The sequence below is a fragment of the Solanum lycopersicum genome, chromosome 12 (assembly GCF_036512215.1).
Source record: "Solanum lycopersicum chromosome 12, SLM_r2.1".
Taxonomy (NCBI): domain Eukaryota; kingdom Viridiplantae; phylum Streptophyta; class Magnoliopsida; order Solanales; family Solanaceae; genus Solanum; species Solanum lycopersicum.
In genome coordinates this window covers 66,495,361-66,522,153 of record NC_090811.1, presented here as the reverse complement: position 1 = coordinate 66,522,153, position 26,793 = coordinate 66,495,361, and the positions used below count along the sequence as shown (strand labels likewise).

Below are 26,793 nucleotides of genomic sequence, written 5' to 3'. Positions count from 1 at the left end.
TGTGGCTAGTTCATGGTACATATACTCGTGTATAATAGTATTTGTCTACTATTGACTTTATATAATTCTTAAAAAATTATAAATTAAAGAATAATTTTACTATGTCATATTTTGAATAGAATAAAAGGAAAAGAGTCTGATATACCCCTCAACATTGTCATTTAGAACTGATATACTCTTTGTTATGAAAACGGCTCATATATACCCCTACTTGTAAATAAATGGCTCACATATACCATTTTCCTCTAACGGAAATGAAAAAAACAATAATTTTAATCTAAATTTTTATTATTTTTTTCTAAAAAAATATAATCGCATATGATTAAATTTAATTATCGTCAAACATATTTTTTTTTTGTTTCAATGACTAATTTATAATTATTATTTTGATAATCAAATTTATTTATGTTTCACTAATATTCTTGTAAAACTTATTGTAGATGACCAAATTTTTTCTTCGAATACGAAATTAAATTACAATACACACAAAAAAAATAGTTTAATTTTTTATTCTTTAAACTAAGGAATAAAAGAAAAAAACAAAATAAGAATAAGAAATTCAAATAATTATAATAAAAGAAGTCAAAAAATAATTTATGTATGAAAAAAATTAAAATATACCTTGAACTTTGATAGAAGAATCATATATACCCCTAAATAATTTTTTAAAATTTTTTTGAAGTAATAAATATAAATTTAAAACTAATTTTTTAACTTCCGTTAAATGAAGGATATATGTGAGCCATTTTGTAATGGCAGGGATATATGTTAGCCGTTTGTATAACGGTAAGGGCATGTATGAGCCACTTTTATAACGAGGGGTATATCAGCTCCAAATAACAAAGTTGAGGGGTATATCAGACCATTTTCCCTAGAATAAATATAATATCTAGAAAAATAATTATTATTAATGATAAGGATCGATTTGGAACTAAGTGAAAAACTATTCATTGATTTCATAAAATAAACAAATATTATTAGACATCTCAAAATAATATAGTGAACAATTATTATTAAACGGACAAAATATATAATATTTAGTCTACTCAATCTAGATAGATGGTGCAGAATGATATTGTTGATTATGGATAAAAGTTTTACTTAATATCCATCCATTAATCCTAAGCCACTAAGAAATCTTTTATAATTCTCTCTTTCTTAAACTATGGTCAACAAAACTTTCAAAAATAAATAAATATATAGAGGCTAGACTCTAGAGAGTCAATTTGTTTTTATCCAAGTAAATCTTAAATTGAGTAGAAAGAGAGTTGACATCGATAAAACGATATTGTATAAGCATGATTTTATGAATTTAAATGATCACACACTTTAACGTGTCAGCACAAATAAAATTATGGATTTAAATCCTATGTATCAACTAGTTAGGTGAATTTCCTAGGTGATCCACTTGCTCATGATGATACTATAAAAAGCAAAGAAAGATACTCCAAAATACTTTATCCTCCACATGCATCTTTCCATTAGTCTCATTTCATATTGCTGACAAGAATCACATTTATGTATAACTAGATCCCCTCCTAGAAAATTAAAAAGAGATTCCCCCAACTTGCTACTCCCAACACTTCCCTCTCTTTTTTTAATTTTTTTTCTTTTGAGAGTGGTGTCTAAACTAGGGGCGGAGAAGTGGAGCTAGAGTTATGTTTATGGATTTAATTGAATTTAGTATATTTGATCTAAATTATATATTTATTAATTCAGTATTCAATTACTTAAATAAAAATATTAAATTCATAAGATTCAAATTCTTGTTCTCACTTTGAATTTTGAGCTAAACACCTTATATGTATCTCAGCGGTTGCATCATATATTTATAATAAAATAAATTACTACATAATAGTAAAGTATTTCTATATGCTAAATTGTTTACACGTCGACTATTTCATGAATTAATTGTTACCTTTATTAGAGGCTGAGATAAAGTTTTTGTAGTGTGTTGAATGAAATTTGTTTTTTTTAAAAAAAATTTGGCCAATTATATTGTATTGAGAAATTTGTTGAATATATATACAAAATTTATTCAGAACATAAAAAGCTATCTTTTTAAAAAAGGGATAATGCACAAGTAACCCCTCAACCTATGCCCAAAATCTCAGAGGCACATTTATACTATACAAAGGTCCTATTACCCCCCTGAACTTATTTTATTAATAATATTCTACCCATTTTCGACTTACGTGGCACTATCTTGTGGGCCCAACACTGATTGACTTTTTCTTTCAAACTAGTGTCACGTAGGCCTAAAAGGAGTAGAAAATTACTTATAAAATAAGTTCAGGGGTAATAGGATCTTAATATAATATAAGTGTCTCTGGGATTTCGGGCATAGGTTAAGGGGCTACTTGTGCATTTTCCTTTTAAAAAACTATAAACACAAAATTTGAATCTACATCTACTATCACCAATATAGATTTTAGTTAATTTTATCTATCAAAATCTAGACAAACTGAAAGACATAACATATTTATTTGTTTGTCTCTTTAGGTATTTTCAAGAGACATAACTTTTTTTCTCCGAAATTTGGAATAATATCTGTATATACACTTTATTTTTTTAGACCTTATTAAAATTATGAAATTATACGAAATATAATATTATTATAGTCTCTATTGAAATTTAAAAAATAACCTTATCATATTTTTATTCATTTCATTAAGGATCAGACCACACCTTAGATACCTTCCTCCTCCATCCCTATAAATAACAAAGCTTACCTATCTTGTCCATACAATCCCCTTGACTTAATTAGTACACTACTTTCTTCTAGAACTTCTTCTCCTTCTTCCAATTACTTCTCAACACACAATGGCCAATTGGACAAAAAACCAAAACAAGAAATTTGAGGAGGCATTGGCTTTATTTGACAAAGACACTCCAGATAGGTGGCATAATATTGCTAGGTGTGTTGGTGGAAAATCAGCAGAGGAAGTGAAGAGACACTATGAATTGCTTGTAAAAGATGTCATGCAAATAGAAAATGATCAAGTTCCTTTGCCTAATTATAGGGGTGCTAGTAGCAATGGAAGAAGTTATTCCAATGAACAAAGGTATTGTTAATTTTATCGTATTTAATTTATATTCACTGACAACGAAACATACATCGTAAATTTTTTAACATGTCATATATGTTACTCGTCTTATCTTCCATGTTATGGGAAATTATCTGTAATATATCTATATTATTTGGACTCTTAAATGAATATCAAAGGGTGCATATCGAATTCTTTATAAGTAGTTTATTTTTTAAAAAATGATATGAATGATAACAGTTTTAAAGAGCTCGATCATGCTGGGAAAAAAGCTAGTAATTATCTCAAGAGATCAAATAGTGTTAATATATTTTCATGTTGTATATACTCCCTCTGTTTCTTTTTACTTATTAAATTTTGACTTGACACACAGCCGATTAAGAGAATAATGATCTGTATATTGAGTTTGTCATACTATTAATTAATTAAGTCTTAAATATATTTACTTACTACATTTTTTAAAGACATTAACTCAATGTTAATAAATTGAAAATATAATATAAAGAATTTTTTTTATCATTTCTTGATTTCTCTAAAATGACGAGTAAATAAGGACGGAGAGAATATTATTATTTTTACTATAAATGTAAATTACTTGAATGTTTATAGTTATGCTAATTAAAGACATATTTAAGTTTAATAAAGTACTTAGAAACTTCTGGATTGTTTGATATTTTACTATATTAGGAAGCTATAAATGTTACTTATAATAGTTTAGCTCCTAATTAAGCAATCCCACATGAAATTTAATCCTAGTTGTTTAATTAAGCTCTAATTAAGTAACCCACATGAAATCTAATCCCACTTTATTTTAGACCACATGCATATTGTCCTACATCTTAATTAATCTCTGACCACATTATTATACAAAATAAAATTGTTTAACAATTATATCTTTGTCTTTAATAAGTATATCATCACATGATGTAACACATATTAAGGTAACTTTTTGTACCTAATATGGAAACAATCAACAACACTTGTATTAGTCACATTTTTTTTTATATTATACACTTAATCTGTCTTCTTTTTTTTCCATAAAAATAAAAATACCAATAAGGTTAAAAATATTTTGTAATATAAGCGTTATTTAACATGTTGACACGTTGTTTGCCTAATATTTTAAGTCAATGTTTAATAGTGTAAATATTCTTTGAATTAACTTTTTTTTTAATGATTTCTCTTGAACAGGCTTATGCAGAATCTGAGGTTATAGCAAGAAGAAAATTGTATCGATGTATAATATCATCTAATTATCATTACTATAAAATGCAAACAAAAATTAATCCATGTCTATTTTATGCTAATATGTATTAAAGTACTTTGCTTTTGTTGTTAAAATGTATAACATGAACGCAAATAATACCATGCTTACTTAATATTCTCCTTTTCTTTGAACTTTTGTCTTTTCGAAATTCGATTTAGATTCATCAAAATATGAGTATAGAGTTGACGGTATGAGTTCAGTTGAATCAATAACTTTAATTTGAAGTTTGTGTTTCTCTTAAAAATTTATTTAAGATTGGGTACCAAGTGAAACACACTACTCTTTACTTTAGAATTAAAATCAATGAGAAAAAAACAGTCAAATACAAATCTATAATTCAAGTAAATCAATTTTCTTAGTTGTCAAGTAGTTATTTTCATACAAATTTTTGATATGTGTAAATATTTATCGTACTTTGATCGAGGTCTAATTAAGTTTGAACCTCATTCTTACTTGCACTAGTGTTTACACTAATCATACTAATCTATGATACGCTAGAGGTGCGTCCTTTTAAAACTTGCCGTACTAGAAAAAGTTCCGTTCAATGCTCTAACGTCTACATTGGATATGAATCAAATTGTCTTACGATGTTCTAAACCCAAATAACGTACTATTTTTATTGGGAAATAACCCAAACCTTGAAACATAGTACAACTCCATGTGGTGAAGAGCCGACATCGAATATCGAACCTTCCCGTGGATGTGAACTCTTAGGCATGGTCTTGTAGAAAATCCGCTCTTCGACATATATATTAGACTGTAAGACAATATAAAGTAAAAAGCCATTATATATTACTTAACTATGATTTAGTGATAACTGATAAGAGCGAATATAAGATATGTCTCGTATTAATTAATCAAAAAATTATGCGACTCAACAAACATAACTATTGTATCTACTATACACAGTGATACAATAACTGATTAGATCCAGTAAGCCCAAGAAGCAAACTAATCTCTGTATGGGCTGGGCCAATGGTTGGCTAAATGGGCTTTCAATCTAAAATCATAAATGGGCCGTGAATAAGGACAATGTACACATATAGCCAATTTTAGGACATTATTTAAGTCATAGGCAGAACATAAACTTTTTTCTAATTTACAAATTTAGCCACTTTTATATTCAAATGAAGTCGTAAAAATCGGCTTGTAGTTACAATTTTATATTTTTTTGAAATTTGATATACAACTTGTGTTAAAAAAAAAAGCTAAGTATTTTTGTCTAAATTTGGCCTAGCAATCTCAAAATTTTATACCGTTTTAATTGAATTCCTATTCCTTTTAAAATTGGAGTTATCTTAAATAATTGGATAAATATTGGCTACAAATATGGAAATAAACACACACACAAAAGATGAAATAAGATAAGGATATTGTTAGAAAATGCACTAATTAGGTTACGTGAGGGAGATGAAGTCAAGAAAAAAGGCTAACTTGATTCAATTTTTCTAGATTTTTGTTGTTTGGGTAGTTTGTTACGTATCTCATCGTATTATAATGTACTGTAGATTTTGATAAATATATTGTATAGTATTTTATTAAGATATAAATCGAGCCTTATATTTTTTTTTAAACCAATAGCTTTGGGTTTTAACTCTAGCCGGAAAAAAAAATAATCTTCCTACAAAGTGTTTTCCTTTTAAACGTTTGTTAAATGATTCATATTTATCGAACCCCACTATATAAATATCAAATATCAGATGAGAAAGTAAAACAAAAATGTGTTCTGTCCTCTTCTTGCTTCCTCTTTTGATTGGTTTGGAAAGGTTAATTCGTATATCCAAAGAAAATAATATATATTAAATGATTAACTTATCTACATAATGATCGTATAAAAATATATACAAAAAGTTTTTAAAAAATTTGAATTGAAAATGTATATAATATATTTGGAACATTTATGCCATCTATATGTGATTGGAGAGAGAAAAACAAGATCTCCAATAAAAAAACAAATAAATGAATAAATAAAAAAATTTAAAAAACTACGTGACTGCCTATCAATCCTCTCAATATATAGGACCACAAATATTTATTTAATATTAAGATTAAATAAATGGACAATGGGTCCAATTAGGTCCACTATTTTTTAATTTGTTCATGTATATATTAATTTAAAAAAAATACAAGAACAATGACAAAGTTATTTTTTTTTATAAAAGATGCTCAAAATTTTAATACCTATCTCTAAAAAAAATTGTTTTAAACTTATATATAATATAGGATTTCAATTAAGAGTATTCAAAATGAAAACTCTTGAATTAAAAAAAAATACGTCAATGTAATATATGCCATTTTCAATTTTTAATATTTAGCAAAGATGATTTGGTAAAATTATTTCTATCATTTTTTGTTTTTTAAATTTTTTATCAAATTAATAGTGAATAATTATAATTGGACCGATATATTAACTTTTTATTCGATCAGTTTTTGTTCAAATTGTTGAACAACTAATGAGCTGGCAGAGTAATTATTTGATCACAATAAAATCGAATGTATTTGAGTAGTAAGTACATTTTTTTTTTCAATTTTAAAGGGACTAAAGGAGTATAAAAATTGATAGAAATTAGTTATTTGAGAATTTCTAGCAATTAATTACATGATATAATTATCAGGTCTTCTTTTAAAAATTTCTTTTTCCTTAGACCATGAAAAAGTTTAGGATAATAGTATTTTATGAAAATATTCGGAGGCTAAGGGTAATAATTATAACTTAATTAGGGTAAGTAATTAAGATATGTATGATAGAAATAAAGACTTGGTGAGGATAATGGGACAAGACTCTAATCACTCACAATCATGATGGAGTTATATCAGGGATTAACTTTTAACATATATTTATCTTGGTATAAATGATCTAATGAGGTATTTTCGAGAGGAGATATCATAGATGTATGTTTTTTGTTGATGATATAGTATTAATTATCGAGATACTAGATAATAAACAAGAGGTTTTAGAGACAAAATATGAAGCTTAAAGAATACAGGTTGAACAAAAAGATATAGTACTTGAAAGGTGAAACTAGTGGCATAATTTCACGAGACATATACATACGTAGGAGTGAGGATTGACACACAAATCATTTTCAAAGGAAAAAGTTTTAAGTATCTTGAGTTAATATCAACGAAATTGAAGATGACCGTAATGTTACACATTATATTCGAATGAGTTAAATAAATAGAGAATTCGAAGTCTCGTGTGACAATAATGGGATTTAAATGTAAGTTTTATAAAATGGTGTTACTCAACATTAAACAACGTCATATAGGTAAAAATTAGATCAGAGTATGGACCGTTCAAAAACTCACATTTATAAGATGGAAATAGCGAAAATTTGAGATGTATAAATGAATACATTAGGAGAGAAATGATTACGAATGAAAAAATATTCAAAATAAAATGAACGTAATTTTTATTAGACAAGATAAAAGAAAAAACAAGACTAAATGCATGATTCCTACACGTGAAAAAAAGATATATAATGTCTTTATTTTTGAATATAAATTCAAAGTCGTAACAAACAATTATTGTCTTTTAATCCTTAAAGGATTAAAACCATTTCGATGTATATTTAAGGGACTATTTTGAACTTTCATCATCTTATTAACGCCTAAATTTGAGTCTAGTATAATATTCGTCCTTTTTAGCTTTTAATTAAAAGTTTTGAATTTAAAAAATGAAATTAAAAAAGAAAAAAGAAGAATATTCTCTGTTCTCTCTTTCTAGTTATCTTACAGCAAATACCTGTCATCTTAAAACGACAAAACACCATTTTTTTGCTAATTGGAGCATCCCAATGACGATTTTACTTGTCTGATTACCAAGAACTTTGCATTTCTGATCTATTACTGGGAAATCCCATCTGGGGTTTTTGAATTCTTGAAAAAAAAAATGAGTTTCAGAGAAGAAAATAGTGAAGATGGTAGAGGAGGGGATCTGAGGAAGCCATTTTTACATACTGGAAGTTGGTATCGAATGGGTTCAGCACAAACTTCTAGCATGTTGGGTTCTTCTCAAGTTATTCGTGATAGCTCAGTTTCAGTTCTTGCTTGTGTTATGATTGTTGCTTTAGGTCCAATCCAGTTTGGGTTCACTGTATGTATAGCCATTTCTTTCTTCTTCTTTTTTAAGTCAAGTTGTGTTTTTTTTCTGCTATGATGAGTTTGAAGTGGTAAAAGGGATCAATTTGGTTAAAAGGTTGAATCTTTATTGACATTCTTTATCTTAGTCAAGTTTGTTGTTTTTTTGCTATGATAAGAGAATGAAGTGTTTTTTTCACCTTTCTTGTTTAGTGGTAAAAGGGGGTTGATTTGGCTAGAAGGTTGAGTCTTTATTTACATTCTTGTTAACTTGAATCCCTTTGAGTAGTTTGTGCTTTCTTGGTTGGTATGGGAATGAAAATTAAGTTTGTGCCTTTTTTTTTAAGTGATAAAAGGGTTAATTTGGTTAAAAGGTTAAGTCTTTATTGGAATTATTAACTTAAATCTGTTGTGACTTACCCTTCGGGGTGGCCCAGTGGTTTGGTCTTGAGACTTCCATGTAAGAGGTCTCAAGTTCGAAATCCCTTGCCAGCGAAAGCAAGAGATTTGTCTTCTGGATCGAGGATCGAGCTCGTTGCACTGGACTTACCTATTGCAGGTTACCTCTCCTATGTGATTTGCGAGCTATTGCATAGGAGCGGAGTTTTACCTTTTCCACACCCAAAGGCTAGCGGTTGCGGGTTCCCTTGTCATAAAAAAAAATAATTTTGTTGTGATTCTCGAGATTGAAGTTTCCCTTTATGTAGTCTGATTTTACTTGGCTGGTATGGGGATGAAAATTAACTTTGTACCCCTTTTAAGTGATAAAGGGATCAACTTAGTTAAAAGGTCGAGTCTCCCTTTATGTAGTCTGCGGTTTCGTGGCTGGTATGAGAATGAAAATTAGCTTTATACCATTATTTTAAGTGATAAAATGATCAATTTGGCTAAATGGTTGAGTTTTTATTAGGATTCTTGTCAACTTAAATCTGTAGTAATTATAGATATTGAAGTTTCACTTGATGTAGTCTGTGCTTTCTTGGTTGGTATGGGATTGAAAGTAAACTTTGTGCTTTTCTTTTAAGTGATAGAGTGATCAATTTGGCTAAAAGGCTGAGTCTTTATTTGCATCCTTGTTAACTTACATCTGTGGTAATTTTAGAGATTGAAGTTCCCCTTTATGTAGTCTGCGAATTCTTGGCTGGTATGGGAATGAAAATAAACTTTCTACCTTTCTTTAAGTGATAAAGGAATCAATTTGGCTAAAAGGTTGAGTCTTTATTGGCATTCTTGTTAACTTAAATCTGTAGTGATTCTAGAGATTGAAGTTACCCTTATGTAGTTTGTACGTTCTTGGCTGGTATGGGAATGAAAATAAACTATGGACCTTTCTTTTAAGTGATAAACGAATCAATTGGCTAAAAGGTTGCTTCTTTATTGTTATTACAGTTTCTGATTCAGTTTTGTTATGACATGATTTTGACCTATATGTGTAGCATTTCTAGATGTTGAAGTTCCAGTTGTCTTATTTCTGGTATGTATGTTTCTCTGTTTGATCAATGTTTTTTGTTCTTCTGGGGTTGCTTTGTTGTAGTCTGGTTACTCATCGCCTACTCAAACTGCCATAGTTAATGATCTGAAGCTCAGTGTATCTGAGGTAACGGGTCATTCTTGCTTTATGTATTTCGATTTATTTGCTTGAGAGCAGTTGCTGACTAAAGTTAATCTTTTCAGTTCTCCTTATTCGGTTCCTTATCTAATGTGGGTGCTATGGTTGGGGCAATATCTAGTGGTCAAATTGCCGAGTACATTGGACGAAAAGGGGTAAGATGGGCTTAGATATTTTATCATCTTACCTACGGTGCACAAGTGGATACTCAATCTTTTTGATCCTACTTGCAGTCTTTAATGATAGCTGCTATACCTAACATCATTGGTTGGCTTTCCATCTCGTTTGCCAAAGTAAGATAATTCTGTTTGATACTAATGATAAAGTTTCTTTGCCAAATTGCAATATTTGTATCTCCATTTTTGACTTCGATATTGATCTAGGATCTGTCCTTCTTATACATGGGAAGATTATTGGAAGGTTTTGGAGTCGGCATAATATCTTACACGGTACACATTGAATTTATCAATCCTTCTCTGTGTTACTTTTATGGGTGAGTGGACGTGTTAAAAGTGTCAAATTCTTGTTGCTTTCCATTCCCATGCTTATTTCAGGTTCCTGTATATATTGCCGAGATAGCACCTCAGAACCTGAGAGGGGCCCTGGGGTCAGTTAACCAGGTTTGCTAGTGACTTAAAATTCTGTTTAACAAAAGTTATGCCTGCTAAGTAAATCACATGTTAACCTAACTTTTCTATCATGCAGCTCTCTGTTACAATTGGGATCATGTTGGCTTATTTGCTAGGACTTTTTGTTAATTGGAGAGTGCTCGCTTTTCTTGGTAAATGATCATTTCTCTTAAAATCTCTGTTTAGATATTTAGTTTATAGATGTGAACTGTGAAGTTGTGCATTCATTTCAATTTTCTGATGAATGGTATTTTCTGTGTTATCATTTAATTTCCTTCAAGCGGAGATGTGTTTTATACTCGGTGTCTAAAGGACATAAATATTTGGTTCCATTCAGTTCTAGCTGGAACGTCTGCATGGCATTTGGTAGAATAGTTTTTTATGGATCTTAAATGGCTACAAGCCAGATTACCTTCCAACTTTAACCATCTCAAAATCAAGTTTTTTGAAAAAGAGATATAACTAACACAAGCAAGGTATTACAAAATAAAAAAACTTGAGAGTTTAGACTCGGCTATTGAAAAGTGTTATCAAAAGAAAAAAGCACAAAAAAAGCTCTAAGGCCCATTGGGGCTTTAAGCGCAAATGAAGTGTGAGTTTTAATGAAGAAAAGGTGCAAAGGGTCGTTTGGGGCTTATAATTAAGCATGAAAGGAAAATATATGAACAAGGAAATAAAAAAAAGTTCACAATAAAGTGAAATATCAATTGTTTAGTGTCGAAGAGGCTCATTGGCAAGGAAAAGTACGCCTTAGAACTTTGATAGCGGCAGCGAGGCAAAGCGCTCAACACGTTTGAAGCCTCACTTCAGGGCTTAAGCACACCTTTGACAATACTGTTCCTGCCTCATTCTTAATTAAATCCATCTTTCTCCTTTCTGATAGTTTGGAGACAGAAGGATGAAGCAGTTTCTCTTTCACAGATACTATTCATAATGCTCACATACTGTTTGGTTGGTGATATTCTGTTTCAAATGACCTTCTATTCGCCTTCTGATATAACAAGCCATTTTAAGCAATTCTAGTGGGATAAATGCATACTATTTTCTACCATAGCATTCCCTTAGATGGGGTAACAGCTAGGATTTCCCACATTAGAAACAAAAAGTACATCTCGAGTGAGCATTCATGAGGTGGTCTCTGCTCCTACAGAAGCAATAGGAGAAGCAGAACATTGTAGCCAGTCGTCTTTGCTTGGTCATCTAATTATTTGTCATCCTTGCTAACTGATTTAGCCCATCTCTTCCAGAAAGTTGGTTTTACTGCTTGTGTTGTAATTAAAAAAAAGCAATATCAAAGATATATCTAAGTGGTGTGAAGCTACACTGTGGATTGGTTTGAAGTGCAAACTAAACAACCTAGAGTGTTTTCAGCCTTTTCAAATGCGAAAGAGTCGGAAGTGCTTAGTTTCGTTAGGAATCATGTGTAGAAAATCCTCATGGAAGAGATCTTTCTGGTATCTGTCTTAGGCATGTTAACTTACTATCATTTTCTGCTGCAGGAACATTGCCCTGCCTTGCATTGATACCTGGCCTATTTTTCATCCCAGAATCTCCTCGGTGGTTGGTGAGTATCATACTGTAATTTTCCTTCGTTCTTTAAAAGTTCTAGTAGTAGAATCTCATTTGATTTTCTTTGTGAGACATAGGCCAAGATGGGTCTGACAGATGATTTTGAAACCTCTTTGCAAGTTCTCCGAGGGTTCGATGCTGACATTTCCGTCGAAGTAAATGAAATTAAGGTAATTCAGTTACTTGAAAGACCATGAACTAACTGTATAATTGTAACTACTGTTCCATGGGACAATTTTGTAATTGAATTTTACTGTCAGAAATATGAAATTCACTGTCCTATTAAATGTCTGTCTTGTGTAGAGGGCTGTAGCATCCACAAGCCGAAAGTCAACAATACGTTTTGCAGATCTCAAACAAAGAAGATATTGGCTGCCTCTCATGGTAAATTTGTTGTTTGGTGCTGTTTTCAGAAGATGACCATGTTTACATATGCCGTTCTTTAAAACATTTCACCCCGCAGATAGGCATTGGACTGCTTGTCCTACAACAACTCAGCGGAACCAATGGTGTGATCTTCTATTCCAGTAACATTTTCCTATCGGCCGGTACGTTGATAGCTTTAGCTGAAATATATTTATCTTCCTTTGTTCAATGACAGAAGCACCAAGTATTCGATCTGTACAAGAAAGGTCATGATTCTCAGTATCCGTGAAGCATCTAAACCTATTCTTAACAACTTTTGTTGGCGTGATGAGAACCATAACCGAAACTACTGAAGAAACTTAACATTTCTCTTCAAATCACTTATTGATTGATATGTTTATTTCACATGATATGAGCCTATCTCATTTAGTTATAACTTTAACAGGGATTTCTTCAAGTGATGCTGCAACTTTAGGTTTTGGTGCTATCCAGGTTCAGATTAAATTTTAGTTCGCTTGCTTTTCCTCGTTCAGCATATTATAGAAAAAGGATACACAAAGATTGTTCTTTCCCCCCCATGTGGCACTTTGTGTCAATTTGTTCTCGTCACATTCCAATCTATTTCCTTCGTAGCTAACATACAACTGAAGAAGATTGAAATTTGTAGGTGGTTGCCACTGCTGTTTCTACATGGCTGGTGGATAAAACTGGCCGTAGGCTTTTACTGATTGTAAGTTTTGGCAAAATTTATTAACTTTTTGTAGTTTTTGAACTTTTTCCTAACAAAGAACTCAAGTGCTTCATTATAGGTCTCGTCAGCTGGAATGGCTGTTAGTCTCCTTATTGTTTCCATTGCATTCTTTGTAAAGGTACTTTAAGCTCACGTTATGTACCTTGCCTTTGAATTTTGAAAAAATGCAGTGTTCTGGCCCTAACATGTTTCTCTTCTTTTGCGTGTATCGTTATTCAAAAAGGATTTCGTAGATGAGGATTCTACCTTCTATGGCGTTCTAGGCATGATATCAGTGGTTGGTGTTTTGGTATGTCCTCGACTTGTTGTAGACGTCTTTTTGACTCTTGGAAAAACACTGCTTCTGAATAATTGATTTCCTTTTCTAACCATTTTTTCTTTTCAGTTGATGATTGTTTCATTTTCGCTTGGAATGGGACCTATTCCGTGGCTTATAATGTCTGAGGTACTAACATCTTTATTTATTACATTACTATTACATTTTCTTGTTGGTTTTTTACTCTGGCAACGTTAAATTCAGCACGTTCCTACCTTTTCGAATCGTCGAACCTATATAGTACGTGTTTTCAGATTTCATCTCAGAAAATACAATCTTGGATGTTGATGGTGTAAAAAGAACTTCTACGATATGGCCTTTTCCACGTTTTGAACAACATAACATATTTAACCTTTTTTCGCCAGTGGCGGAGCAACATATAGTTGAGGGGTGTCGACTGACACCCCTTCGTCGGAGAATTACACTATGTAGCGAGAGTAAAAATAATTTTTATGTATATATATTACATATTGACACACCTTGACTTCTACGCGATTTTACTTCTTTATATTTTGACACCTCTCAGTCGAAGTTCTAACTCCGCCACTGTTTTTCGCGATTTTGTACTTAATTATTTTTTAGCACAAATTTTGATATAATCTCTCGGATATTGTAGATTCTACCGGTTAAGATCAAAGGCCTTGCTGGAAGTGTAGCGACGTTATCAAATTGGTTCTTTTCCTGGGTAATTACAGCAACTGCACCGCTGCTATTAGCTTGGAGCAGCGGAGGTATGTCTCTTGTTCTTACAATCTATACCACGTACACGATCCAACCCGATCATGAGTATAACAGGCATTAACATGAGCTAATTGATATTTACCAGCCTAAACGCGTAGAATATTACATATTTTGGCCTGTTGTTTGCGTATCCTATGAAAATTTGCGCCCTCCATTTTATTCAGTGGTCACGAACACCAAGTGTTGGCTTTACTGTTGCTATAGTCGTTGGTCATGGTCATGTTGATCTGACTTAACACGTCTACGTGATCTTTACCAGGAACCTTCACTCTTTATACACTTATGTGTGCATTCACCGTGGCGTTTGTGACAATTTGGGTACCTGAGACGAAAGGAAAAACACTAGAGGAAATACAGTTCTCGTTTAGATGATAGAATTCGCGTATATTTGCATTTTCCTCTTTGTTTTTTCGACAATAAATTCTTGCCATTCTGCAAAAGTTTCAATACCATATTACAAGATGAAATCTATGAGATTTTACATTTTGATTTATTCATCTTTTTTTTAGAAACAGAGAATCATACACAAGTAAACAAGTGGTATTTGATTTTTTATTGTACACTATTATTCAGAATAATATGTTGTTGTAACTTTAATGTATATACTCCATATCTATTGGACATTTTGAAGGATCATGAGATATTTTTTGCACTTTGTTGATGACCAGTTTATTAATCGCGCTTACGTATTACAATATAGGTGCTTTTTCGTGCTACGTTAAGTGAAAAAATAGAATTGACGATTAATGCTTGCAATCTTGTGTTGATGTGTTAGCATATCGACTAATTGTCACGATTCGAAATCTCATTAGATTGCTAATGAAGTTTAAATATTTATAGCGATTATAATGTTTTAATAAATACGCACTTGACAAAATATTCGTTGAAAATACTCTTTTTAGGGCAAAGTTATTAATTCCAAGGGTAGTTTTTTAAAGTAATTTCAAGTTAATCAGACTCTAAAGAGAGTATCTTCGATCAATATTCTTCTTGGGTAACTTTCATATATAACAAACAAGAAATTTATATTTGTATGTTTTAGCAAAATTTGCATAATTGCGATCCATAGCAAACATATAACTGTATAATTCGCTATACACATATACAACTGTATAATTCGCTGGCCTCGCTATACATATACAATTGTATGATTCGCTGGCTTAAATTGTATAATTTGCTGGCTTATTTTGCTGCAATTGTATAATTCGCTGGTCTATTTCACTGCAATTGTATAATTCACTGGCCTATTTCGCTGCAATTGTATAATTCACTGGTCTATTTCGCTGCAATTGTATAATTCGCTGGCCTATTTCGCTGCAATATGTGTATAAATTTGCTTTGCATACAATTGAATCGAAGTAAAATTTTTGTATATTGTATAATTATAAGTGTATAAGAAGAAGATATATATTTTTCTTTCGTTTTATACAAAAACAGAAACACAATTTGTACACTTTTGTTGTATAAAGCGAGAGAAAATTGTATTTCACTGCAATTGTACAATTCACTGACCTTTTTCGCTGCAATATTTGTATAAAATTTGCATTTGTATACAATTGAATCTAAGTAAAATGTTTGTAAATTGTATAATTAAGTGTATAGCATGAAAATATATGTTTTTGCATGTGTATATACAATTTTCTCTCGCTTTATACAAAACAGAAACACAATTTATACACTTCTGTTGTATAAAGCGAGAGAGGCGAGCAGAGGGAGAGTGGCGAGCGAGAATGAGAGAGTGTCAAGCGAGGGTTTTGGGAGAGAGACGACTAACAAACTTTGGCAAACATTTCCTATGAGGCACAATTAAATCAAACAGTAGTTACTCTATTTATTTTAGGTTATTAGTTTGCTATTATATACAATTATCTCTTCTTTAAATGCATGTATTAAAAAAATTAAAATTGAATAAAATCTTGAAATTCTTTTTAGCTTATGCATAATTATTGTCACCTACATTAAATAGGTACGCGCTCTTGTAAAATAATATTGAGCTTATTAGAAAATGTTTTCTTCTATAAATAATATTTTGCATGATTATATTATATTATTTAATTAATATTTAAATGAGAGATCAATATAATTAATTGATAACTAATAAACACAAATATCTCAAAAATGATGTTAATTTCAGAAAAAAATTCCAATCTAAACTACTAATTTTATGTTATAAAACCTATTTTTAATCCATTCTCAATAGATTTTTCAAAAGAAAACATTATTATCATATATTTTTAAAAATCTATAAAATCAAGTTCTAAATTCAAATATCACATTGCGAGTTCACACCTACAATTGCACGAAAGAAAATATTATATTCGTTTCTGGTTCATTGTGAGTTCACACTATACATGCACAAAACTAAATTATAAATTCGTCTTTTGTTCACTCTGCATTCATACTATATATACATAAAAGAAAATCCTAAAATCGTCTCGTGTCTACCGTAAGTTCACTATATGTGCACAAAATAAATTTCTAAATTTCACCTATCGTCCATTTTTTAATTCACTTTTACATGCACAAAAATAAATAATAGATTTATCTCTTGTCTATATATATTGTTTAGAGTTCACACTATACGTGCTAATTTTTTAATATTTATAAATGGCCCTTTTGTCCACAATATTAGTTCACATTATACTTGCACAAAAAGAAATAAGTATATATTTTTACATGGAACTTTTCAGAAACATGCAAAAAGAAAAAAAATGTAGAAAGTAAAGCTAGCCATTATCATGTTTCTAATTTTTCTTTTTCCCTAAAAAAAGGAAGAAAAATTGGGCCAAATTTTTTTCGTGGATGCAAAATAATAATAATAATATATTTGCTTTAATCTTCACTTTAGACCCACTGGAATATACAGGTCTCGTAAAGATGGTATATGTCCTTAATACTGTGGTTGAATTATTGTTATTCATTATATTGTATTGTATTGTTATTATATCTATATTGTTTGTTTTGATTGTTACTTAAAATATATTGGACTGTATTGTTAAACTTTGTTGTTACGTAACAATGAAAATTCCTATTTTATGGAACAACTAATTTGGTGTGTTCCCATTGTTACTTAATTTCTTTTTCCTATTGTCCTTTTATCTTAATTATTTAAATCTAGTCAAACCTCCTACCTTAGAATAATTAAGATATTATAGTAAATTTATAAATTACAATACAGTACAATACGATCAAACCAAACAATTAAAATGTTATTAAACAACAATAAACAATATAGTCTTGCCAAACATTGTACCATACAATACAGTACAATAGAGTACAATATGATACAATACATTATGAAACAATGGGTAACAATGATCCAAACAAAGTGTAACTCAACAACAAAAGCTAGTTCAATGGGAGAGGATTGTCCAGGACTTATAACGAGTCTAATCATCTCATTAATCACCGATGTGAGATTTTTGTCATTCTTTAACATCATCCGGCGCGTGGGTATTTGGGCTTCCAACATTGGGTGAGATGGACCCTGTTCTGGTACCAGGTAAAGATATGACACTTATATGAACTTGGACGATCCTCCCCTCATGAGCGAGCTTTTGGGAGTGTGAGTTAGGCCCAAGACCTAATTTACATAGTATCAGAGTCAGGTCCAACCCCGACTCCCGATCCACGCTTTAGTTGAATCTGAATGTGAAGGAGTGTGTTAGAGTGGGTAAAAGTCTCACATTAGTTGGGGAATGGAATGATGGTCTACAGACTTGGAAAATCATCCCTCATGAGTTACCTAATTTTAACCGTTTTAAAAATTCGCTATACATATACAAATGAAGTGAATTGTATAAAACGAGAAAGAGAGAAATTATATACAATTTGAATTTATATAAAATGAGAAAGAGAGAAAGACAAAAGAGACTTGAGTCGGGAATACACAATTAAATCGAATTGTATAAAATGAGAAAGAGAGAAATTATACAATTTGAATTTTTATAAAACGAGAAAGAGAGAAAGACAAAAGAAACTGGGCAAGAGAGTATTTTTATTGTATAATTATAAGTATATAGAACGAAAATGTATGTATTTGCATGTGTATGTATAATTTTCTCTCGCTTTATACAAATAGAAACGCAATTTATATATTTCGTCTATGTTTGTATAAGCAAGAGAGGCGAAGGTGACGAGCGAGATAAGGGAGAGTGACGAGCGAGATCTGGGAGAGAGGAACAAAAATATATGTATTTATACAATTTCCTTTTGCTTTATGCAAACACAAATACATTTTATACATTTGTGTTTGTATAAAAAGCGAGAGAGGCAAGCGAGACTGCCACCAAACGAGAGTGGCGAGCGAGATTCCACCAAGGAGAGTGGTAAAAATAGCTATAGTTTGCTATAGGGTACAATTAAATCAAAGTATATTTATAGCATTTAATTTGAATTAATAATTTGCTATCACTCAACATCTTAATATATCATGTACGTCGTGATACAAAGTGTGTGTGTGTATATATATACACACACACACTTTGTATCACGACGTACACGATATATTAAGATGTTGAGTGATGTATTAAAAAATGAGACGCGATGTATTAGGACATTGAGTAATGTATTTGAAATCAGAACGCAATGTATCGAAATTCGAATTTCACCAAATTTAAGAGATTTTTTTTAATTTAAAATAATATAGAAACAGAATATGATTAGCTCTTAACACTTTAAAATTTATATAAAATTCCAAAAAAAATTAATTTGATCCTAAAACAAGTACCGTCAACTAATATTGTGCAAGTGAATATATTAAGAAATTAAAATTGTTACAAAATCTTGAAATTCTTGTAGCTTAGGGATATATATTACAAGATGAGTTACAATATATAAGTAGGCTAACCAGGCAATCTCGTAAAATAACCTTTCAAGGAAAACTATTTAATTACTCAAATATTCCTACCATATTTACAAGTTTTCTCTTAATTTGAAATAATTATATATTTTCACATTAATTAATAATTTCATATCATATTTCAAGTCAGATGTACCTAAATGTAGGGTGTCAAATAGGCGGATTAGGTTGAAATTGAAGATATTAAAATAGTTTGCATTAGAGACTGAGTTGAGTTTACTTTGGTCTCAAATGAGTTGGGCTCAAATGGGCTAAAAATTGGTAAGGTCATGACCCGCTTAATCTCAATAATTTTAACATATTATAATTTAACTTTTATAACCATAATTTAAATTTCAACTCAAGAGAATAAAATAAAAAGTTATATATGGATAGATAAATTCCAGAACAGTTCCTACATTATATCAATGCGAATAAAGAATCTTAAAATGGGTTGAAATTGGAGATTAAATTGGGCTCAACTGAAATTTCTTTTTAAAAAGGGTCAAGGCTTGAATGAGTTGAGTTTGAATCCAATATCTTCAGTCCAACTTATAAAATATTGGACGGATTGGACTAGTTACCTATACTGGGCTCATTTTTTACACCCCTACCTAGATATATGTATTTTTATTGTTAGATGCACTATAAAAGGGAGAGAGGTGATGAGTTAAGAGGGAGTCAATGAGATAATCTATGAATCCCAAATACAGATACATGTATATGTGATACTAGATATATTTTGAAATACAAATACATAGAGCCCCTTTCGCTTATGTTGTCTCAGTCTTGGATAGAGTCCATTACCTATCTTTCTTTGTTTGAATGAGACTATCTGGCCCTAAGTGAATCAGACTAACCACCTGTTCATCTTCTTCTATTTGTAGGTACACACACTTGAGGATCAAGACTAGAATCTCCATAGATGGACTCTGAGATCTCGTCAAAAGAATAATCACCAGGGTAAATTAAAATTTGGTAAGATCTGATCCATAGTGCAAACCCATCATAATATAATTGGTTAGTGCTCTGAGTCTTCTTCCACTATTCATACTTGGCTCTTATCTACATTGTAGATGTCCTTAATTGCCCTAATGTATGTCATAGGTACGCCTCTAGCCTCCAGACACTTTATATCTTAGCACAAATCCTATCTAGTTCTAAAAATTAATGCTCATCATTACCTTCATCTCCATCACCCTCTCTCGAACCTTCATATTATGGCTTAGTAGCTTCATATCCTATAGTTGTTGCAATTCTGACTACTACCATACTCTTATTCTTGTACAACAGAATCATTGTACTCCACCTTTGTTCTTTGGACATTTTTATCATGTTTAAAACGACACTTAATAATCCAGCTAGTCAGTTTGTATCTATCGTGACTATGCTCTTCCATATATAATTCGATCAGGATCTCGTCTAGCCCGATCGCTCTTCCCCTATGCATCATTTGAATCACACAACCTCCGTAACCTTTATACACCTCCAACACCTAAAACAATTATATATATCTCAAAAGAGACGTAATATGAGAAAAAATTTTCGATTGTATACTATTGATTCTGATTCTTAAAATTTAAATATCTTATAATATCTCTCTCTAATAGAGTCGTTAATATAATACAATCATTTTTAATTGAATTATTGATTCTAGGTTTTAAAACATAAATTTTCTTACCCACGATCAATATATATATATATCTAAAAGAGATATTTGTCAATATCTCTAAGAGAACCGTTAATATTAGACAAATTTTCTAATTTGAACTATGTGATTCTAGGTTTTAAAACTTAAATTTTCTTATCCACGATCAATATATATCTCTAAAAGAAATATTAGTTCATGAAAATCTTTTTCTAATATGAACTACTAACTTTTGTCTTAAAAATTAATTATTACCAACCAATTATGACTAATTAGGAGAAGAAATAAAAAGTAACAAAGCATCACAAAAAAATAGCATATTTTCAGGCTACCATATTTCCCAATTGTTATATATATATATAGGGTATCATGGTTAGCCTTTTATTAACCAAAACTCAACTCTCTACACTCCTTGTTTATCACCTCAATTTTATTTTTTTTTAAATTTCCTTTGTAGAAATGGCAACCAAATCTACATGGACTAGAGAGGAAAACAAAATGTTTGAAAATGCATTGGCTATTTTTGACAAGGATACACATGATAGATGGAGTAATGTAGCTAAGGCCACAGGCAAAACTGAAGAAGAGGTAAAATTACATTACCAAAAACTTGTAGAAGATATCGAAAATATCGAGGCTGATCTAGTTCCCTTGCCTAAATATAACGAGGTAAGTGTTGATCATGACAACAAAACAACGACGACAAACAAAGGTAAAATACATGCTCCTATCTGAGTAGATGATAATAGTTCAGATAGAAAAGAAAAAAAAAAAACTTCGACATGATGATATTTCAAATAGCAAAAATAATGATATAAGATCAATTGTGTTTTTTTTTTCTTACAATTTTATTAACTCTAAAAAGTTATTTAAATCTAAAACTATATTTTGTGTTTATCTTTTTTTCTCATTTAATTTATTTGAATTAATGAACTTTGTTATTTTATTTGACAGAGTGAAGTCTCTCAAGATCAATAAGAAGCAATAAATAGCAATGAAGATGGAGAAAAGGAAATTGCTAATTAAACTAGTGTCTTTCCTTTCTATATTATTATTTTCTTATAATTTTTCAATGTGTTTTTTTTTTGTAATAAGCAAATTTATGTACTATGTTTTGAAAGGTGGCTCAATTACATCTTTCATATTCAAATAAATGATATCATTATGAATTATTGTACAAATTTGTGTGCATTATATTACTTATGATTAAGCAAATAAAATATATTTAGTAGCAAAATTCTGAGTTCATTGCTCATGTGGTTACTCAATTATTATAAATTATATTAATAAAAAAAGAAAATTTTGGTCAAAAAAATTGTGGGTTCCTCTTTACCTCCTAAATTTTCAATAAACTACACTTTGATTCTACCTCTACACTATAAATACCCCTCCATCTAATGTTGGTGCTATCAAGTTTGGTGAATTTTTTTGAGTTAAGTCTCAAATTTCAACATTATTTTTCTACTTTTAGTTATAGTTATATGTTTTTACATAGAAGTTCGGTACATTTATTTTATTTCTTAATTTATTTTATCCAGTATTTAATTTTCTTCTATAATTTAGTTTGATTACTTTTCATATTTTATTTAATTTTAATATGATCTTAGGTAAAAAAAAAAGGCATGAATGTCCCTAAAGTGGTGAGCTTTTTCTAAAAAAAAAAGAAAGTAAAGGTTTTGGTTCTCTAATGATGTGCTAGTTTTCTTAAATCAATTTCTAGAGTTAGAAATGATTTTAGTTTTGAGGAAAAAAATAAAGGAATGAGTAGAATTAGAGGAATAAAAATTAGATTATACATCTCTTTATCTTAAAATTCAAATCTATTACCCATGAGAAAATTAAAAAAAAATTTGTAATTAATTATGACTAGTTAGAAGAAAAAACACAACAACAACAACAAAAAAGCATTTTTTGAGGCTCAAATATTTCAGAATCTATGTTAACTTTTTTTTTTAAAACCAAAGCATCATCTAGTTCTACTCTCTCCTTTTTGTATCATTTTAATTGCAATGTTCATTAGATTTGTAATAATGGCATTCAATTCAACATGGATTGGGAAGGAAGACAAAACATTTGAGAATGATGTAATGTGGCTAAGGCCACAAAATTGAGATTGAAGTGAAATTACACTATAAGAAACTTGTGAAAGTAAAAAATAAAATATAGGCAAGAAAACTAGATAAAAGGTAATATTTTTTAGGTAAGTTTTTGGTAGTGTAATTTCTCCTCTTTCTTAGTCTTGTCAGTGGACTTTCTTGGGTATGTAGCAAGAATTGATGGAAAATAGAGGGGAAGAGAGAGAATTTGAAAAGTTAAGAAGTTTGAAGAGTTGGAAATTTGAAAAGTCGTCTTATGCTTTAATGAAAAGACATTTGTCCCTCATCGATGGTGGAAAGAAAAAATAAGAGAGTTTAAATATAGAAACACTCATATTGATTGTTAAAAGGGTTGGAAAGAGGGACTCCCTTGCGCCGTCGTCGCTCGTCTAGGCTACGGCTTCAATCGAGAGATTATTTTTGGACAAAGTTTGTTTTAATTAATTAATTATTTAATTAATTAATTAAATGGCCAAAATGATTTCAATTAATTAGTCGATAACAGAAAAGTTTTCAGTTATTTAGTTGAAATTAACCGAAACATTTCAACTTTTTAGTTGATTAACCCGACCCGACTTGAATTCGCGTGCGACTCGATTGATTAAAAAAACTTTGTTGTTTTATTTAAATTTTCCGCTATTTTTAAAAATGATTGTTCTGAAAGGTTGCAACTTTCAGGAACAGTCAGTACCATTTGAAAGGTTGCAAACTTTCATTAATGGTCGTGTGGATTCTGAAAGGATTGCAACCTTTCGGAACATGTTCCTCTTGCCTATAAATATCATTCACTCTTCAGAATTTTTCCTTACGAATTTTTCTTATCTCTTCTTCTTATTCTGCACAACAAATTACTTCGTGTATTTTGCTGTTGTTGACTGGTTCGCTGACATTAAAGTTTTTGGTATCTAATCTATACTCTGGTGATTGAGATCATTTTACTCTGGGAGGTCATATTCCAAATCAAATCTCGGATACTAGAGGGGAATAATTTCCTTAAGGGGACACTGTGAGTTCAATGGACTTGATTTTTTTCTATTCAATTTTTTTCAGATTCTGGTACAGTTACAGACTTAAAGTTTGTTCTTAATTAATTTCTGTACATCTCTTGTACTGATTCTGTAAACTTTGATTACTTCATATTTGTACAAAATTTTATCAGAATCAGTAATTTTAATTTTCAAACACAGACTAGCAACAGTCTTAGCCACGTTAAACCATTTATTTGGTGTGTCATTTCAAATTTCTTGTTTTGCTTGCGAGTCCATGTTGAATTGGATGTCATTTTATGCAAATACAAAGAACATTACATTAAATTATAAAAAGGTGGTGCAAAAAAAAAAGGTTAAAATTGATACTTTATAATAGCTTGAGAAATATGGTTGCTTCATTAAGTTTTATTTCTTCGTCCAATTATAAATAATTAATATATTAGTTTCTCAATATAAAGAATCGTATGCCTCATATGAAAGATATCTAACAACTCAACTAGAGTGAAATTGAAATTAATATTTTTTTATTAAAAATGAAATTAATGTAAGTAAATAATCTTGTAAAATATCTTTTGATCCTATTGGAAAATGTTTTCCTCCATAAGGAAAAGTGAAAAACCAACCAATATTTTGCACAATTACATGATATTATTTACGTAATATTCAAATGGGAGATCATTATAGTTAAGTAATTACCTAATAAACACATTAAATATTTCAAAATATTAGACAAATTTTCCATCTAAGCTATTTATTTTATGTCTTAAAATTTAATTGTTTTACCCACCCTCATGAATATATATCTCAAAAAGAAGTGTTAATATCAAATAATTTTTTCAAAAATTCTATAAAAGTCTGTATTGAATTCACACTAATCGTATTGTGACTTCACGCTATACACGTATAAAAAAAAATTCTAAATTTGTCTTTTTCCCATACTGTGAGTTCACATCATACACACATAAAAAAATCATAACTTCTTTTCTAATATATGTTACGAGTTCACATTATACACGCTTAAAAGACAAATATATAATGCTATAAAAAGTGAGGTGTTGAACCAAAAGCCAATTGAAACATGCAAAAAGAAGTGTGATAAGTAGAGCTAGGCATTATCACGTTTTTAATTTTAGTTTTTTATTTAAAAAAAAATAGAATTTGGGCCAAATTATTTTCGTGAATGTAAAAATAATTATTACAAAAATGTTTCAGTATGATATATAGGGTAATTAATTGATAACAAATTGTGGTATTATCAATACAAAGATTATTATACGCGGATATACATGGCTAAATACATAACAATGTTAGCATAATTAATTTCAATATAACTAATTAAGCATTACTAATCTCAATATTTTTAATACGTTCTATTTAGTAATGTTCTTATACGCTTTATCAAACGACTACATCAATATTATTGGATTTGGAGCGAGTTGGGCTTTCTTTTTTGGTTTTGGGGTTATTTAAGTTCACATGTGCTTCTATAAGTTCCATATTACGAGTTGGGCGTAGAAAAAAATATCAAAATTTCACTAGCTTAAAATTCGATTACTTAAATATACATTAGTTTGAAATATTATGAATCTTATTAAATTTTGGTACATTCAGATACATCCAGATATATGTATCTAGGGATACATAACGTCAAAAGTAGGTGTAATTTATTCTAGATACAATGTATCCAAATGAATTCACATGTATATTGATACATAAAGAAATCTAATTAGTTTTAGTTTCCTCTCATCTCGCTCACCACTTTCCTATGAATATAATATCTCAGATACAAGCGAATTATATGTATTTGTATGTATCTTGTGTGACTCACATATATCTGGGATACACTGACAAATCTCGCTCGCTTCTATCCCTATTTCAGTGTATCTGATAGCAAAAAAACATGTATCTATATATCAATGACTTGAAAATCTTATATGAAACTATTAATTAGCGATATAAAATGTAATTATTTCAAATTATAGGAAGAAATAGTAAATATAATTGTGTAATTAATTAGGTAGTTTCTCAAATAATTTATAGAGTGATTTAGCTACATTGAAAGTAATTTTCTACGACAAAATAGAAAGAATTAACAATTACATAATTTCTAATATTTGAATAATTATTCTATAACTTTATAGTAAATAAGATAACACAAAAGAATATAAAGAAAATTCATTAATTTGGATCGAAAAGATGTTTTTTAAGTCACCTTTATACAATAACCATTGAAAATTCAGATGAAAATAAATGATATAAAACTAAAAGAAAGACATTTTTCAGCCAGCATCCTTCTCTTCATTTTTTTGCTTCTAATTCAGCCTGCCAATACAATAACAAGTTCATTAATCCAAATAAATGAGAAAAAAAATGTCAGAAATTATTTTATGTACTATTAATTATCCATGATTTTTATTAGATTATCAATTATAAATAACAATTATTTGAAAATTGGGAGAAGTATTAATTTTACCTTTACTCATCATGCTCACCATTGTTGTTATGATCACCACTTACCTCAATTTTTTTTATTTCCACCATAAGTTTTTCATAATATACCTTAATTTCATCCTCAGTTTTACCTGTACAACGAACCAAATAACGCCACATACCTGGTGTTTCATCAATACCATAAATAGCTAAAGCATTTTGAAACTTCTTGTGTTGCTCCCAAGTCCATATCAAATTTGAGGCCATTTTATACAAACACAAATTAAAATTAAAACTATGATGTTTTGGTACATAAAGTTAACCTAAACACTCTATATATAGTAATTGAGAGATACAAATAGACAAAGATATGGTCCACCTCAAATTAGTCATGATTAATTAAAATTAATTATCT

The 26,793-nt window shown here is 29.9% G+C and overlaps 1 protein-coding gene and 3 long non-coding RNA genes across 4 annotated transcripts; 3 read left to right on the top strand and 1 right to left on the bottom strand.

Moving 5' to 3' along the window:
- The first annotated feature begins 2,695 nt into the window (after positions 1–2,695).
- On the top strand, positions 2,696–4,426 carry LOC101246607 (uncharacterized). Its single transcript, XR_011213122.1, has 2 exons — positions 2,696–3,065; positions 4,239–4,426. It is a non-coding gene; the product is annotated as an uncharacterized lncRNA (long non-coding RNA).
- A 3,600-nt stretch (positions 4,427–8,026) lies between these two features.
- Positions 8,027–15,027, top strand: SFP6 (sugar transporter ERD6-like 6-like). The gene is made up of 18 exons (NM_001294181.2): positions 8,027–8,410; positions 9,929–9,991; positions 10,069–10,158; positions 10,237–10,296; positions 10,387–10,452; positions 10,558–10,623; positions 10,709–10,784; positions 12,132–12,196; positions 12,279–12,371; positions 12,505–12,585; positions 12,665–12,749; positions 13,013–13,059; positions 13,235–13,297; positions 13,377–13,436; positions 13,542–13,607; positions 13,704–13,763; positions 14,251–14,365; positions 14,635–15,027. Exons 1-18 carry the CDS (start codon positions 8,207–8,209, stop codon positions 14,745–14,747), a joined length of 1,473 nt encoding a protein of 490 aa, NP_001281110.1. The 5' UTR covers positions 8,027–8,206; the 3' UTR covers positions 14,748–15,027.
- Positions 15,028–19,813: 4,786 nt separating this feature from the next.
- Positions 19,814–21,983, top strand: LOC101260215 (uncharacterized). Its single transcript, XR_011213474.1, has 3 exons — positions 19,814–20,193; positions 21,321–21,575; positions 21,818–21,983. It is a non-coding gene; the product is annotated as an uncharacterized lncRNA (long non-coding RNA).
- Positions 21,984–26,070: 4,087 nt separating this feature from the next.
- Positions 26,071–26,560, bottom strand: LOC138340725 (uncharacterized). The gene is made up of 2 exons (XR_011213473.1): positions 26,422–26,560; positions 26,071–26,270 (listed from the first exon to the last, which is right to left on the bottom strand). It is a non-coding gene; the product is annotated as an uncharacterized lncRNA (long non-coding RNA).
- Positions 26,561–26,793: the final 233 nt, after the last annotated feature.